The sequence below is a fragment of the Dromiciops gliroides genome, chromosome 2 (genome assembly GCF_019393635.1).
Source record: "Dromiciops gliroides isolate mDroGli1 chromosome 2, mDroGli1.pri, whole genome shotgun sequence".
In the NCBI taxonomy this organism is placed as follows: Eukaryota; Metazoa; Chordata; class Mammalia; order Microbiotheria; family Microbiotheriidae; genus Dromiciops; species Dromiciops gliroides.
The window spans coordinates 274,248,506-274,263,439 of NC_057862.1; the positions used below are offsets into that span (position 1 = coordinate 274,248,506).

At 38.7% G+C, this 14,934-nt stretch overlaps 1 protein-coding gene across 1 annotated transcript in view; it reads left to right on the forward strand.

The window, feature by feature from the left end:
* GCH1 (GTP cyclohydrolase 1) overlaps positions 1 to 14,934 on the forward strand; it is a 79,280-nt gene that overhangs the window by 50,701 nt on the left and 13,645 nt on the right. The window contains 1 exon segment of the mRNA XM_043986578.1: positions 7,893 to 8,002. Coding sequence (XP_043842513.1) covers positions 7,893 to 8,002 — 110 coding nt within the window.

The following is a 14,934-nucleotide window of genomic DNA, read 5'->3' on the forward strand; positions in this document are numbered from 1 at the left end:
GGGAAGCTAGGAGGCAGAGGGGAGTAGGGAGAACATTGCCGGTATGAGGGACATCTAGTATAGAGAGACCAGAGAGGTAGTGTTGTGTGTGTAACAGGGATATCACTTTGCTTGACTGATACAGATCCCTCATGTTGGAGAAGGTGGAGAATCTCCTGTGAGAATTGTGATGAGATATAATAGAAACACTTTGGGGGGAAAAATGGAACATGGGTAGGCTTTCTGTAACTGTAACTTTCCTGGTTTGCTAACTACATGGTTAGGAGAAATCTTTATAAATGACTTGAGGGCAGGGAAGGGAAGAAAAAAAAGAAATTGACATATTTTTGTTGAATATTTGAAAGGAATAACAAGTTGTGCATAGTAGGTTTGCCGTTTCATATACAATCATCTTGTTTAGTATACTATGTTATGGAAATGCTTGTTTTACTTCCTAAATTAACAATTTTTAAAAAATGCTCCTTAATGATAATAGTTAACATTTATATATCACTTAATATGTGCCAGACTCTGTGCTAAGTTCTTTACAATTATTATCTAATTTGATTCCCACAACCACCCTGGAAGATAGGTACTATCATTATCCCATTACAAGTGAGGCAAAAAGAGATTAGGATTAGCTTGTCCAGGATCACACAGCTAAAAAAATGTCTGGTGGCTAAATTTGAACAGAGGTTTTCCTGACTCCAGGCCCATTGTACCGTTTACCTTCCCTAAATTGCTAAATGACTTACTGACAGACATATCATCAAGGAGATGAGGTGAAAGCCTCACAATGGTCAGAACTCATTTGGAAGTAACTGGCATGGTTAAGAAAAACATTAATGCATTGTAGAATGTCCAAGTAAAGGCAATCAGGATGGTGAAGGGTCTTGAGTCCATGATAATGAAGTTTGATTGGAGGAGCAGGACATATTTAATTTAAAATTTTTTTTTTTTAGTGAGGCAATTGGGGTTAAGTGACTTGCCCAGGGTCACACAGCTAGTAAGTGTTAAGTGTCCGAGGCCGGATTTGAACTCAGGTACTCCTGACTCCAGGGCAGGTGCTCTATCCACTGTGCCACCTAGCTGCCCCGCAGGACATATTTAGCCTGAAGAAAAGAGGAGGGATGGGGAGAGAGAGAATAATGATAGCTGTGTTTAAGTATTTTGAAGGGCACTGACATTTGGTCTCTGAGGGCCAACCAGGAACAATGGCTGGAAGTGGCAAATAGACAAATTTAGGGTGAATGTCAGAAAACATTTCCAAACAGTTAGACTTGTCCAAAAGTGAGGTGGTGAGTTCTGCCACCTTGAAGATCTTTAATCAGAAGCTGGATTTGTCACATATGTCATGGGGTGGGGAGAGATTCCCTTTTGGAATGGGTGCAATTTGATGATCTCTATGATCCCTCCCAATTCTCAAATTCTCTGATTGCATAGATGAAGGAGGCAGGAAAAAGTCAGTTACCAGGAAATGCATCAATGTTTAAATTATCTTAGGGCAAGCTCAGAAAGGGAGGGATGGGTGTGTGTGTTCTAAAGTACTTTCCAAGAAATTGGAGTGATTTAACTATCTCCCATGATTAAATTACAGTGATAAGAGGAGCTTTGTGATGCATGTACATGCAGCTCCACACCAGATGCTTCGATTGACACCTAGAAGCAGTGTCTGAAATCAGGTGCTCCAAGAGGATTTAGGCAATCAATTGGATGAGTCATTGAAACAGATAACCTGTGAATGGTCATTATAGTTCATATACTTGTGAACAGAGTTGTTTTGAAACCATTTTGCAGTATAAGGAAGCAACATTGTGATGAGTGCCCTGTGTTCTCTTTTACGTGTTAGCCTATTTACTGAGCTTTGAATGAGATGACACACAAAGGAAGCTGATTAGCCTCCTTTTGGGTCTCTATTTTGGAAATAATCATTGAGCAACAATATTATTCCTGCAATCACCCATTCAAAACAAATATCTTTCGACAGTTATTTCTTTTCCCATAGATAGTACATGAATGGGGCAGCTAGGTGGATAAAGCACTGGCCCTGGATTCAGGAAGCCCTGAGTTCAAATCTGACCTCAGACACTTGACACTTACCAGCTGTGTGACCCTGGGCAAGTCACTTAACCTTCATTGCCCCACAAACAAACAAACAAAAAGAAAGTGCATGATCACTACATATATTTTGTTCCATTTCTTCACAGAGTACATGTCAGTACTGTTTTCTCCCCAACCAAAAAAAAGGGATATATAAATGTATATCTATCCTTAAGAAGGCAAGTTTTTTTTAAAAGGTAGATAAATACCACATAGTGTTTTTCTTTTTTAGCCTAGAATAGTATGGATGCTTAATAGAATGCTTATATTATAGAATGTTTACATTACTGTTGATGGGCCACTAGTGGACCACTATAATTCCCTGTTGTACTATATTTTCTTAAAAAAATTTGTATTGACTCCCTTTGTCCTTACGTCATAGATATTTCCCCCCCTTACAGACTGAAAACTCCTTTGTTTAAAAAAAAATAAGCAGAACTTTCCATTTTATTGATTGTATTTGATGATGTGTATAATATTCTGTCTTACTATTCTCCAGGGCTCTGCCATGAAGGAAAGGTAAGTTTTTATCATCTGCTCTCTAGGATTTTTTCCATTATTCAGAATTCTACTTCCTTTTAATGGCTTCATTTAAATCGTAGTCGTTGTATATATGAGATGGTGTTTCACTAGTCAGGAATAACAAGACAACCAGTTTGGCTGAACTATAAAGTGCATAATGATCTTGGGAATGTGGGTTATGTCAGATTGTGAAGGGCTCAAAATTCGAAACAGAAGCATTTGTATTTGATATTAGAAGTTACAGGGAGGCACTGGAGGTCATTGATCAGTGGTCAAGATGGTCAAACCCTTGCTTTCCATATGCCATTTTGGCAACTAAGTGGAGAATGGATTGGAGCAAAGATTTAAGTCATAGACCAATGAGGTCAGTCTAGGCCAGAGTAATAAAGGCATGAGCTAGGATGGTGCCTGTGTGAGTAGAGAGAAGGGGAAGATGTATGAAAGAAGGGACTAAATGGGAGAGATCTTGTAGAACTGGAATCAACAAGGTTTGGTAACTGATTAGCTATGTGGGATAAGGAGAAAGAAGAGTTGAAGTTGACTCCAAAGTTGTGAAACTTGGTACCCAGAAGGATAGGCATGGCCACATTAGAAATACCTGTTAGGAAGAAGGATAGGTTTGGGGGGGTTAGTTGCTTTGTGCATGTTGAGTTTGAGATGCAAATGGAACATCCAGTTCAAAATATCTAATAATCTATTAGTGATATGGAACTGAGGGTTAGGAGAAACATTTGACATATTGATCTACAAGGTTTTACATAGAACCGATAAGTAAATCCATGAAAATTGTTAAGGTCATCAAGACAGAAAGTATAGAGAAAGAAAAGAGTCTAGGACAGAGTCTTGGGGCACACCCACAGTGAAGAGGTGGAACATGAATAATGATACAGCAAAGGAGACTGAGGAGCAATTAATAAGATGGCTAGGAAATGAATGGAGACTTGAGAAGAGAAGGTATCTAGGAGAAGAGGTTAGTTAATAGTGTCAAATGCTACATAGGTCAAGACTGATGAAGATTAAGATTAGGTTACTGGATTTAGCAATAAAGAGATCATTGACAACTTCCAAGGGTGAGAGTGAAAGTAGACAACTTTTTCTGATGAGCGGTTTAGAAGGAGAAGAGAAATATAGGTAAAAGGCTTGAGAAGATGTCAACATCAAGTGAAAGTTTTTAAAGATGAAAGAGACCTGGGAACATTTATAGGGTAGCAGGGAAGGAGGCAGTAGAAAGGGAAAAATTAAAGATTAGAGAAAAAGGAATGGATGATTTATGGGGGTAATCTGTTGAAAGAGATAAGAGAGTATGAAATCAACATGTATAGGGGGTGTCTTAATAAAGATAAGGCCGTCTTTTCAAAAGAACCCAGAGTAAAGATGGGAAGAATGGAGGATGACATCAAGAGCTGTGGAAATGTAGAGATGGGAAGAAGAGGAAACTCATAGGGAATGAGTTCTATTTTCTCAATATGAAGTGAAGCCATTTGTTGAAAGGCTAGGGGGAGGATTGTGAGAGAGTCCTGAGAAGATAACAAAGAAGGCTAGGAACAGCCACTCTGGGAAATGCCATAGAAAATTAGTTTTGTGAGAGGAAGAAAAAGTTTGTTTTGATGTGCTGAGGGACCAATTGAGATTAAATATAAAATCTGTATTCGATCCAGACATTATTGTTGCCTGACTTCCTCTATCACCATTGTTCACTGTGTTGTTAGTTGGAACAGAGGAGATAGATGTGTGAATAATCCAGAGGTGGAATTTGGCAAGGGATTCATGAGTATAGGACCATTAAAAATATCGAACTGGTTAAGTATAGGATCAAGATTAGGAAGGCCAATAATTGTGAAAGGTACCTTATCTTTCTTTTAATTTTTTTTAATGTTATGACCCTTTGTATTCAGAACATATACACTTGAGCTTATTATGATATAACAAGATGCTGTTTTAAACCTAATTTTTACAAGACTGCCTTCTAGTTTTTGAAGTCGTTCTCATTAAAAAGAGTAGTTCTTTCAGTAATCAATGTGCTTGTCTTTGTAATATATTGAATTACTGTTTTCTATTGTTCTTGTTTCTTGCTTATTTAGACTGTTCCACCGATTTCCTTTTCTGTTTTTTAATCATTACCAAATGAGCTTAATTACTACTATTTTATGATTTAGTTGAGGGTCTGGCAATCCCTGTGGACCCTTAATTTGTACTGTACTTTCAAAAGGAGACTTTAAAAATGAAGCACCTAAAAGATGGCAAAATATATTGTGGATTTTGGGTTGTTTTCCTCCTTAAGAATGACAATAAAATGACAGCAAATGACAATTTAAAATATACAATCTGTAGCTGACATATCTGTGTTATTATGAACAAACCCTTAACTTGGAGAGTGCTCTGGATGACTTTTCTGTGGCTTTTGTTGGTTATAACCAATAATAAGAAATGATGTCTGAAATCCTGGTTTCCAGGGTTACCTACTCAGTGCTGATAGCAGACAGGAAATTAAAACAATCTGTGATCTTGTTTTGTTTTTTATTAGTTACAGATGGTAGCTTTCAGATATATACATGTTAGAGTAAAATATAAGTAAATACAGCATGGAAAAACTGTACTACAGAAGAATAATAACTTGAATAAATAAACCTAATTAGGTATCTTAATGAAAAAAATTGGGGCACGGTTGCCAAGTTTTTGCTATATTATTATATATAAGTGGCTTTGTTATATTATGAGTAATTAACCCTCTTACTTGGTGACCCCATCCATTCCCGTGTGCTTAAATATCATCTCTGTTGCTGACGATTCTCACATTTATATAGTCAGCCCTGTTTTGTTTCTGGAACTCCAGTCCCACATTACCAACTGTCTGTTGGATATTCCAGACTTGTTCCATAGGCATCTCAAATTCAGCATTTCCAAAATAAGGTTTATTGTGTTTCTCCAGAAAACCACCCTACTTCTGAGGAATAGGAAATTATTTCTGTTGAGGGTAATTAACCACATTCTACCAATTACCTAGGTTTTGCAACTTTGACATTATCTTTGTCTTTTTTTAACCCGCTCTCACCATGCATAACCAACGAGTTGCCAAATCTTCTAATTTCTACCTCCACAGCATAAAAATTTCCCTTTCTTTATATTTACATAGGCACTGCTCAAATTCAGTCCTTTGTCACCTCTAACCTTGGACTATTGCAGTAGCTTCCAATTAGGGAAACCAATTAGGTCTTCCTTCCTCAAATCGTTCCCCTCTCCAATCCATCCTTTACAAAGACGTTTTCCTAGAATGTTACCATATCATGATCCTACTCAATAAACTCCAGTGACTTCCCATTGCCTCCAGAATCAAAAACTTTTCTGTTTTTAACATTTAAAGCTCTTCACAACCTGGTGCCAATCTCCCTTCCCACCTGTCTTATAGATTACTTTCCTTCATTTAACTCTTTGATCCAAACAGATTAATTTCTTGCCGATCCTCATATTCAACATTCCACCTCCCATCTTTGTACTGAATGTCCTCTAAACCTGAAACGTGTTTCCTCCTTCCCTTCACATCTCACAATTATTTCCTTCAAAAGTCTGCTCAAGTACCAGTTGTTTTTTTTTTTTCATGAAGCCTTACATGATCTTCCTAGTGCCTTTCCCCAGGGCTCCTTTTGTTTATTTTGGAAATAAGTATATCACTTATATAGATATGTGTTTATGTATGTACATGTGTGTATATATGTGTATATGTATTTCTGTGCATGTAGTCCTCCCTGGTGTGATGCTTACTTCTTGAGAGTAGGGACTGTTGGGTTGTTGGGGGTTTTTTTGTCTTTGATTCCCCACCTTTTAGGGCAGTACCTGGCATATAGTAGGCACATAGTAAATGGTTGATTAATTGTTTGAACATTTCCCAACCACATTATATCAGTAGTACCCATTGTATATGTCACTTGCTGAAGCTTCTTCCTAATTAAAGGACTGGACTTTCTGCCCAAACTGATGATAGAGGTGATCTGGTCCTGAGAAGATAAAATTAAAACTTTTTTAGCTTTTATTCCATTTGACAGTTAACTGTTTTTTCTCATTATTCTTCATTTTAAGAAATTGTTCTTTTATTTTCTGGATATCCATATCCAGGAGATTTTCAAATATAATTGAAGTTTCATTAAGTCATGATTATTTCAAAAATGACAAACCCCAGAATATATTTTGGAGCACAGGGAGATTGTTTTCTCTCTAGCCTTAAAAAAAGAAATGATTACGGTAGATTACTTTGAATGGAAAATCTAATTCCTTAGAAAAGGAAGTTTGACATGAAAAAGTTTCATTCAGTTTCCTCTTTCTAGTTTTTGGTGAGCAATTCGTCGAACACTACAACTTTAATTATCCTGGCAATCACTCTAATGAATTTCTACCACATATTTAAATGTGGCTCTAGGGATGATAACCTAGACTTAAATTCTTATTCAGTGCCTAGAAGTCATTAACCTTTTCAAGAGCCACAATGCCATTGGGAAGTTTGAATAAGGGGCTCATCTTCTTGGTGACTCATCAAATATCTTGTCTTTTCTGTAAGAGGATAGGTACCCCCATCTTCTACTATCCCTCAAGTGAGATAATGAATGTTAAGTACTTTGTAAACCTTGAAATGCTATATAAATGCTCCTCCTCATCATCACCATCAATCATCTTCATCTTCATCTTCATCTCTCAATCATCCAGTCTGATGATGACTTCATTTCAGGGTTTGAATTCTACAGAACTCCTGTTGAGTTTAAATAATGAATATAGAGTAAAAAAAGGGGGTATCCATTATTAACATTCTCTCAAGTCTAGACAATCAACAAAACAACAAATCAAGTCTTAATTTGTAGCAATTACTTATTTCTGAGATGTAAATGCTTATACCGAAAACTTAATAACCGATTCTGCAAGCTGGTTAGAGCTGGTTCCAGCACACTCCTACCCATCCCTGAAAACTTCCTGTTGGCCTCTCTAACTAGGGACCAGGCATCTTGGCAATGTGTCTAGCATTCTGGATAGAGATAGTCCAAATAAGTTTTAAGTGGAGTTTTTCAAAACATTGTATTACTATGTTCAAGGGGAAATTTGACTCTTAGTTAGAATGAAGGTCTGAAGAATGACATAATATTAAATGTCCTTAGATAAACCATGGCTTAGAGGGGTTAATAAGACGACTCTGTCTCTGTCATAAAAATGTAGATTAAAATTGACAACTGAAGTTGTCAATATTTTGCTACCAGTATTCTTTTTACAAAGTTGGAAGGTATGTTACTAAAACAAACATTTAATTTCAGATATCCTGAATGACGCTATATTTGATGAAGACCATGATGAGATGGTGATTGTAAAGGACATAGACATGTTTTCAATGTGTGAACATCACTTAGTACCATTTGTTGGAAAGGTAATGTTGATTCTTACTCAAAGGAGACTGTGCTTTTATTGTCTTTGTTTATCTCTGGAGTTAGTAATTTTAAAGCAATTTTTAAAAAATTCAAGTCTCTCTTTAGAATAAAAGTTCCCTCTATGTGTATGTATATATGTATATGTGTGTGTATAACATTTAGAAGTCAAACTACCTCTTCTCCCTTTATCAACTGATGAATCTAATAGTTTTTGGCATTTTATTTCAAAGCAGTTCATGGAACAGCAAAAAACCCTCCAGGGCAGACATTTGATATTAAATCTGAGCATCTTAGATAGTAGTCTTATGATGTTATAGGTTACAATAAAGATTTGAAAAGGCTACATTGGGATTTTAATCAAGGTGACTGCAGTGACTCTGCAAATCTCTCATCTTTATTCTGGTCAAGCGATGAATGATCCTAAGTGAATAATACTGACCTGCATGGTCAGTGGTAAGAGCAATATTAACTTCACACACAGCATCAGACTTGTAGCAGATTTTCATATTTAAAGCTAGAATTTCATATTATGGCTGGAATTGTTCCCAACACACTTATGTTATGATTTCTTATAAGGAAACACATACAATGTTCTGATCTAATATAAACAAACATAACTGGATCTAATACAACTTCAGTGATCAAATTTGAGACATAAGCCTTCTTCAATTCCACGTCCCAAAGATGTTTAACTTAAGAAATGGATGTTGTTATTATTTTGTTATAGAACTGCTATGATTATAGAATTTTTGAATTGAAATGGACCTGGAAGATCAAGTATTCTGGCCTCTTCCTCATACAGACAGAACTGAAGAACTTGCTCAAGAGCATAGAGTGTCTGGCCTCATCTCCTGACTCTCAGCTCAGGGTTCTTTCCCCTAGTCCATGTTGTTTAATTTTACTATTGTGTATATATTAATCTTGTGCATTTAAAATATTGCTAAGGTATGATGTTTAAAATTATCAGTTGGCAAATATAGCTTTACAGAACTATGGAATTTGAGAGTTGGTGGGGACATTAGTAGACATCTGGTCCAACTCATACACAAAAGAGATTTCCCCTTAACATACTGGACCACCTTACATGTAGTCACTTAGACTGTACTTGAAAACTTTCAAGGTGAGGAGACCACTACCTCTTGAGGCAGTGGGTAGTTTAATATTTAGGTACTTTTTCTTGAATTTAAGCCTAAATATGTCTCCTTTCAACCACTAGTCATTGAATTAAATCCATAAAAAAATCAACAATGCTTTAATTTTATTTAATAAAAGATTTTGTCCCATAAAATCAATTAAGAAGAATGAATTGGAGCTCCGTCTACAGATGTCCCCTTTATAATATAAGCACCTCAAGGGGATTGTTTTCATTTTGTTTGTTAGTAAGTTGGTCAACAAGCATCTATTTGGTGTCTGCTATGTGCTAGGAGCAGTGCTAAGTACTAGGGATATTAAATTTTTTAAAGATTCTCTAAGAAAGTCAAAGAAGCATCCTAAAAGAATTGATATTCTAATGGGGGAAGATAACATGAAAATAACTAGTGATCTACAAGATACATACATATGGTATAAATATGGTAACCTCAGAGGGAAGGTGCTAGCTAGGTGAAGGACAGGGAAAGATCTGCAGAACATGGGATTTGAATTGAGTCCTGAAAAAAGGCAGAGATATCAAGAGCCAGGGAAGGAAAGAGAATATTCCAGACATGGAGGATTGCCAGTGCAAAGCCACAGAGAAGAGATTGAGTATTATGTGTAAGGACCAGCTAAGATTGGGCTATCAAATGCATGGAGGGGAGTAAGAACACTAGAAACTTAGGAAAGGGCCAGGTTGTGAAGTCTTAAATGTCAGAGGGTTTTATATTTGATTTGGACATGATAGGAAACCACTGGCAAGCAGGGATTATGTGGTCAAACCTGTACTTTAAGAGAATTACTTTGGCAGCTGTTGAAGATAGATTGGAGTGGGGAATATGAGTCAGGGAGACCAATTAGAAAGCTATTACAAAAGTCAGGTAATGAGAGGCTGTACTAGGGCAGTGGCTCTTGAGATGGAGAGAAGGGGTCATGTATCAGAGAAGCTGTAAAAGTAAAAAAGAACAAGATTTGGAAGGTTACCTCCATGTCAGGTGATCAGACCCCCATTACATTGGTATTTTGAGGATGCACCAATGATGTGTTATTGTGGTTAGGTAGGCAGACGACAGTATTGGTGATGAGAATTCTGGTCATGAGATGCACAAGACTTCATTAGTGACCATTTCTATTGCTGTTTCTGACTCCATTCTTCCCAAGGACTCCTTGCCCTGTCTCATAGTCTGTGCCTTCTCTGGTATTAAATTCAACCAGAATTATATGTCTTTTTTTTGTCACATGGATGATGGGCATCTCCAAGTCTTCATGGAATTTTTCTTTGACATCATCAGGGTTCATCATGGCGGGAACATATGCATTCATGATGGTAGTGTTGCACTTCTCTGCAAGTGGCAATTGTGTTGTCATGAGCCTCCTTTTGGGAGCCATGAAGCCTTGCTGACTAGATTGTATCTGAAACCTACACCTGCTTCAGTGTTCTTCACCACAGTGGTCACTCCAAAAAAACGTGTATCTAGCTCTGACTTCAGTTGTCTGGCCTTTGTTTGCCAGCCCTATTTCACTCAGGGCTGCTAATTGAGAACAGTACTTTCTGAGTTCTCTCATAACAAGAGCTGTTCATCTCTCAGTTCTACTAAATTTCATGTTGTCCAAAAGTGTGCACATATCTACCAATGATGAGTTGAATCATCCTTGCAAAAATTGTTTTATTTTTTGTTTCAACTTCAGGGTGAGATCCCTACCTGCAGGATTTGGATAAAGCAGAAAATTTTTAGGGCACCGTTTTTAGCTCCTTCCTTCCACAATTAGGTGAGCAGTGTAGTTCTTAAAAGGGCTATGCAGACGCCAAGGGGGCTGCCAAATTCCACTGTTGCTTTGGTCTAGTGAGAAGATGACTCCATAGCTTGGGCTGCCTATGTGTAGAATTGTGACTATATCTCCCAGTGTGTCTGCAACCTGCCACTTAATCACTTTCCCATTGCTATGGGATAAAGTAATAGATGATGAGTGAAGTCTTGACTTGTGCATGAATTTGATTTCAGTGAGGCAGAGTTGCACAGTGGTCAGTCTCTCGTCCAGTGTCACTGGGGTCCAGTGGCAAGACAGAAGTTAAGATGACTGGCTATTGCCTGGGTAGCAGTGGATGATCTTGGCATCTTCTATGTCTGACCAAATTCTGAGCACTCCACAGTGCCTTCATGGCCACTGGAACAAAATTATTCTTGTTCACCTGTTCCTCCAGGAGAGGTCTTCACATGATTGGATAGACATCCCCTTAACTCACAGACAGGTTTGAGGCCTATAGGGTACCTTCAACCTGGTTTGGCCCATATTCCTAGACTTTGTACTTGGGGTGTGGCCACCATGCATGTAACAGATTCTTAGAGCCACAGGTGAGAGTTAGGTGACAGGTAGACACCAAAGGCGGGTGAGGAGCCCCAAAAGGCCTTGGCAAACTCTTTGCCAGAAGTACTGGTTCTCCCTGAACATCCCTTACACCCAACTACATCATTGTCAAGAGAAGAGACAGACAGGATGTGAGAGTGGTGAAGGTGAAGACTCATCCTCTCCAAGATAAACATTTGCATGAAGTAAAAACAGAGGCCTCAAGACAAAGAGACTCAGTGTTAACAGGCTAGAGAGTTTCTCTGTGTGTGAAAAGTTAATTGCTGACTTGGAGGGAAAGCTGAGTCAGCAACAGTGGAACTGAAGAAAGTGGGCAGCTTTCAGAGACTTGGTATATAGCACTGTATTTGCTCATTTGGACCAGAACACCTGTAAACATGAGGATTGGTTTGATGAAAATAATGGGGGAATTTAGAAGCTGCTAACTGAGAAACAAGAAACAAGACTTCCATAGAGCTCATTAGCAGGAGCTTGGTGGTGTTTCACTTCATCAAAAACAAAGTACAAGTGAAACTTAGAGAGATGTGGGATTCTTGCCTCAGCAAGAAGGCAAATGAGATTCAGCAATAATCCCAAGTACTTCTAGGATGCTATGAAGACTATTGTGAGAGTTGGAATAATGCCGCCTGCTGGGGGGAACATTTTGTGAGCTCTGGCCTGAGGACATAGCCATGTGGCCTTGGCATCAGGAAGTGACGTTTGCTCGTGGGTACTATTGATCAAAGCTATCAGGCAATTACCTTGGAGCTGTGTGTGTAGACGACCCTTTTTCCTGTTTTGAGAGGTTTCTGGGAGGAGGAAGGAGCGAGGGGCTTTCTCTTTCACCAGGACCTTGTATGGAGTGGAGCTGAGATGCTAGCTCCCTTAGATAGATAGATGAAGGCATCTTGGCCTCTTTCTCCTCACCAAATTCTTATGCTCCTTAATAAATACTTAAAAGTCTAAACTCTAGCTAAAGCTTCTAATTTATTGGCGACCACTCATTAGATTTTTAGACAGTCTAACTAGAATTTTAGCCTTTACAGACAACAACTTTACACTCAGATACTTAGTACTGATGGAGCCACTCTGATCAGTGACAACGACACAGTCCTGGAGAGATGGGCTGAACATAAAGATCGTCATCAATCAGTCCTGAAGCCATTAATCATATGTCTCAGGTTATAATCAGTTCCTCTCTAGTTGAAACTCCAACTGAAGAAGAAATACTGAATTCCATCAAACTTCATTCTTGTGGCAAAACGCCTGGTGCTGATTCCATCCCAGCAGAGATCTACAAGGCAAGGGGTCTATTGCTCATACAGAAGCTGACTGAAGTCTGCATTATATGGCAAGAGGAAGTTATTCCCAGGAGTTCAAGGATGCCCCCTTTGTCCATCTCTATAAAAGAAAAGGAAACAGGCTGTCCTGTGTTAACCATAGGGTGATCTCTTTTCTAGTCACTGATGGCAAGAACCTTGTCAAAGTCCTCTGGAAGATGGTCATCTACCCCAGAATTAGTTTGGCTTCAGAAAAGGCCGTGGAACAGTCACCATGGTGTTTGCTGCCCTAAAACTCCAGGAGAAATGCCAGGATCAGAACAGAGGTCTGTACACAATGTTTGTCAACCTGACCAAAGCCTTTTATCCTGACAGTCATGGCAAAATTGCGTTGCCCAGAGAAGTTTGTTGGCATTGTATGCCAGCTCCATGATGGCACGCTCACATATATTCTGGATAAAAGACAATGCCCTCATGTTTTCCCAGTCACTAGTGGAGTGTGAAGCAGGGCTGTGTGCTTGCTCCCATGCTCTTTAGCATGATGTCTTCTGTGATATTGTCAGACACCTTCAATGAGGATGAAAATGGCATCAAGATCAGCTTCTATACTGAAGGTAAACTATTTAACTTGAAAAGGTTTACAAGCCAAGACCAGGCCAAAGTAGAGAGAGTCGGTGCATGACTTTGTTTGCAGATGAGTGTGCACTCAGTGCAGCCTCTGAGGTCAAGATGCAACAGAGTATGAATTGAATCTCTGCCGTTTGTACTAATTTTGGCCTGAAAACCAACACCAAGAAAACACCAGCACTGCACCATCCATTGCTAGAACCACTGGTCACAGTAAATGGAGAAATTTTGAATGCTGTGGACAGAGACTTATGTTGGCAGTACGTTCTCCAGGGCTATCCACATAGATGATGAAGTTGAGGCATGCATTGCCAGAGCTAGCTCAGTGTTTAGGAGGCTCCAAGAGAAAGTGTGGGAGAGCATAGGGATCAAGCTGCACACCAAACTGAAGGTCTGCCAAGCCATAGTGCTACACACCATTGTATGCCTGTGAAACCTAGACAGCCTCCTAGCTCGGAAACTGAACGACTTCCATTTTAATCATCTCAGGAAGATCCTGAAGATCAACAGGCAAGATAAGGAATTGGACACTAAGGGCCTCTCTAGAGCTGAACTGCCAAGCATTCAAACTCTATTGCAGAGAGTGCAATGCCAGTGGGCTGGCCACAAAGTTCCCATGCCAAACACATCCAAAAGATTATTTTACAGAGAGCTCATACAAGGTAAGCGCTCAGACATAGTGGTCAGAAGGAGAAGTAATGAGAATACTCTCAAGGTATCTCCAAAGAACTTTAATATTGACTGTGAGATGTGGGAAACACTGGCAACAGGACCATCCAGCATTGAGTGTCTGCAGCAAAGAAGACACTGTACTCTATGAACAGAGCAGAATCATAGAAGCACAAATTAGATGCGATCTGTACAGATCCAGAGCCACTTCCGCTCTAAATGTTCTAGGAGAACACTGGTGCCTGATTTGTGGCAGTTCCTTCTGAACTTGTTTTGGACTGATGATCCACAGGCAACACACTGCTCTGTGACTCCAATATTGTGATGTCATTGGTCTTCTTAAAAAAACGAAGGACAAACAACAACACTGTAATTTTCTGTTTTTCTTAGTAAGATGTCTTTTTCGTTATCAGCTCTTTGGTTGCCCGAACAAAAAGCTAATAGGAGTGAGTGCTTATCTAGGTATATTTCTAATACTTCAGGGATCAAATGAAGTAGTAATCAAACTGGACTAGATCTAAATTATGCCATAAAGCTGTTCAACAAATATTGGCTAAATGAATGGATCCTAATCTGCCTCTGATTGGGAGGTAAAATGATGGAGCCATTAATTGGTTATTAAATGATCTGGGTTTGAATATTATCTTTATTACTTACTCTCTGTGTATCCTTGAGCAAGTAAGTCATTTAGCCTCTGTGGTCCTCATTTTCTGCAAGTCTAAATTGAAGAAATCGTACTAGGTGATCTTTTAAGTAGCTTGCTGTTACAATGCCTATGAACACATCTCTGGAATAAAGTGTTGTACTCTTAAGCTCAGTGAAACTCTTGGGTCAACTAATTATCCTTTACACGAACAGTAAAATGGTGTTTTCTTTAA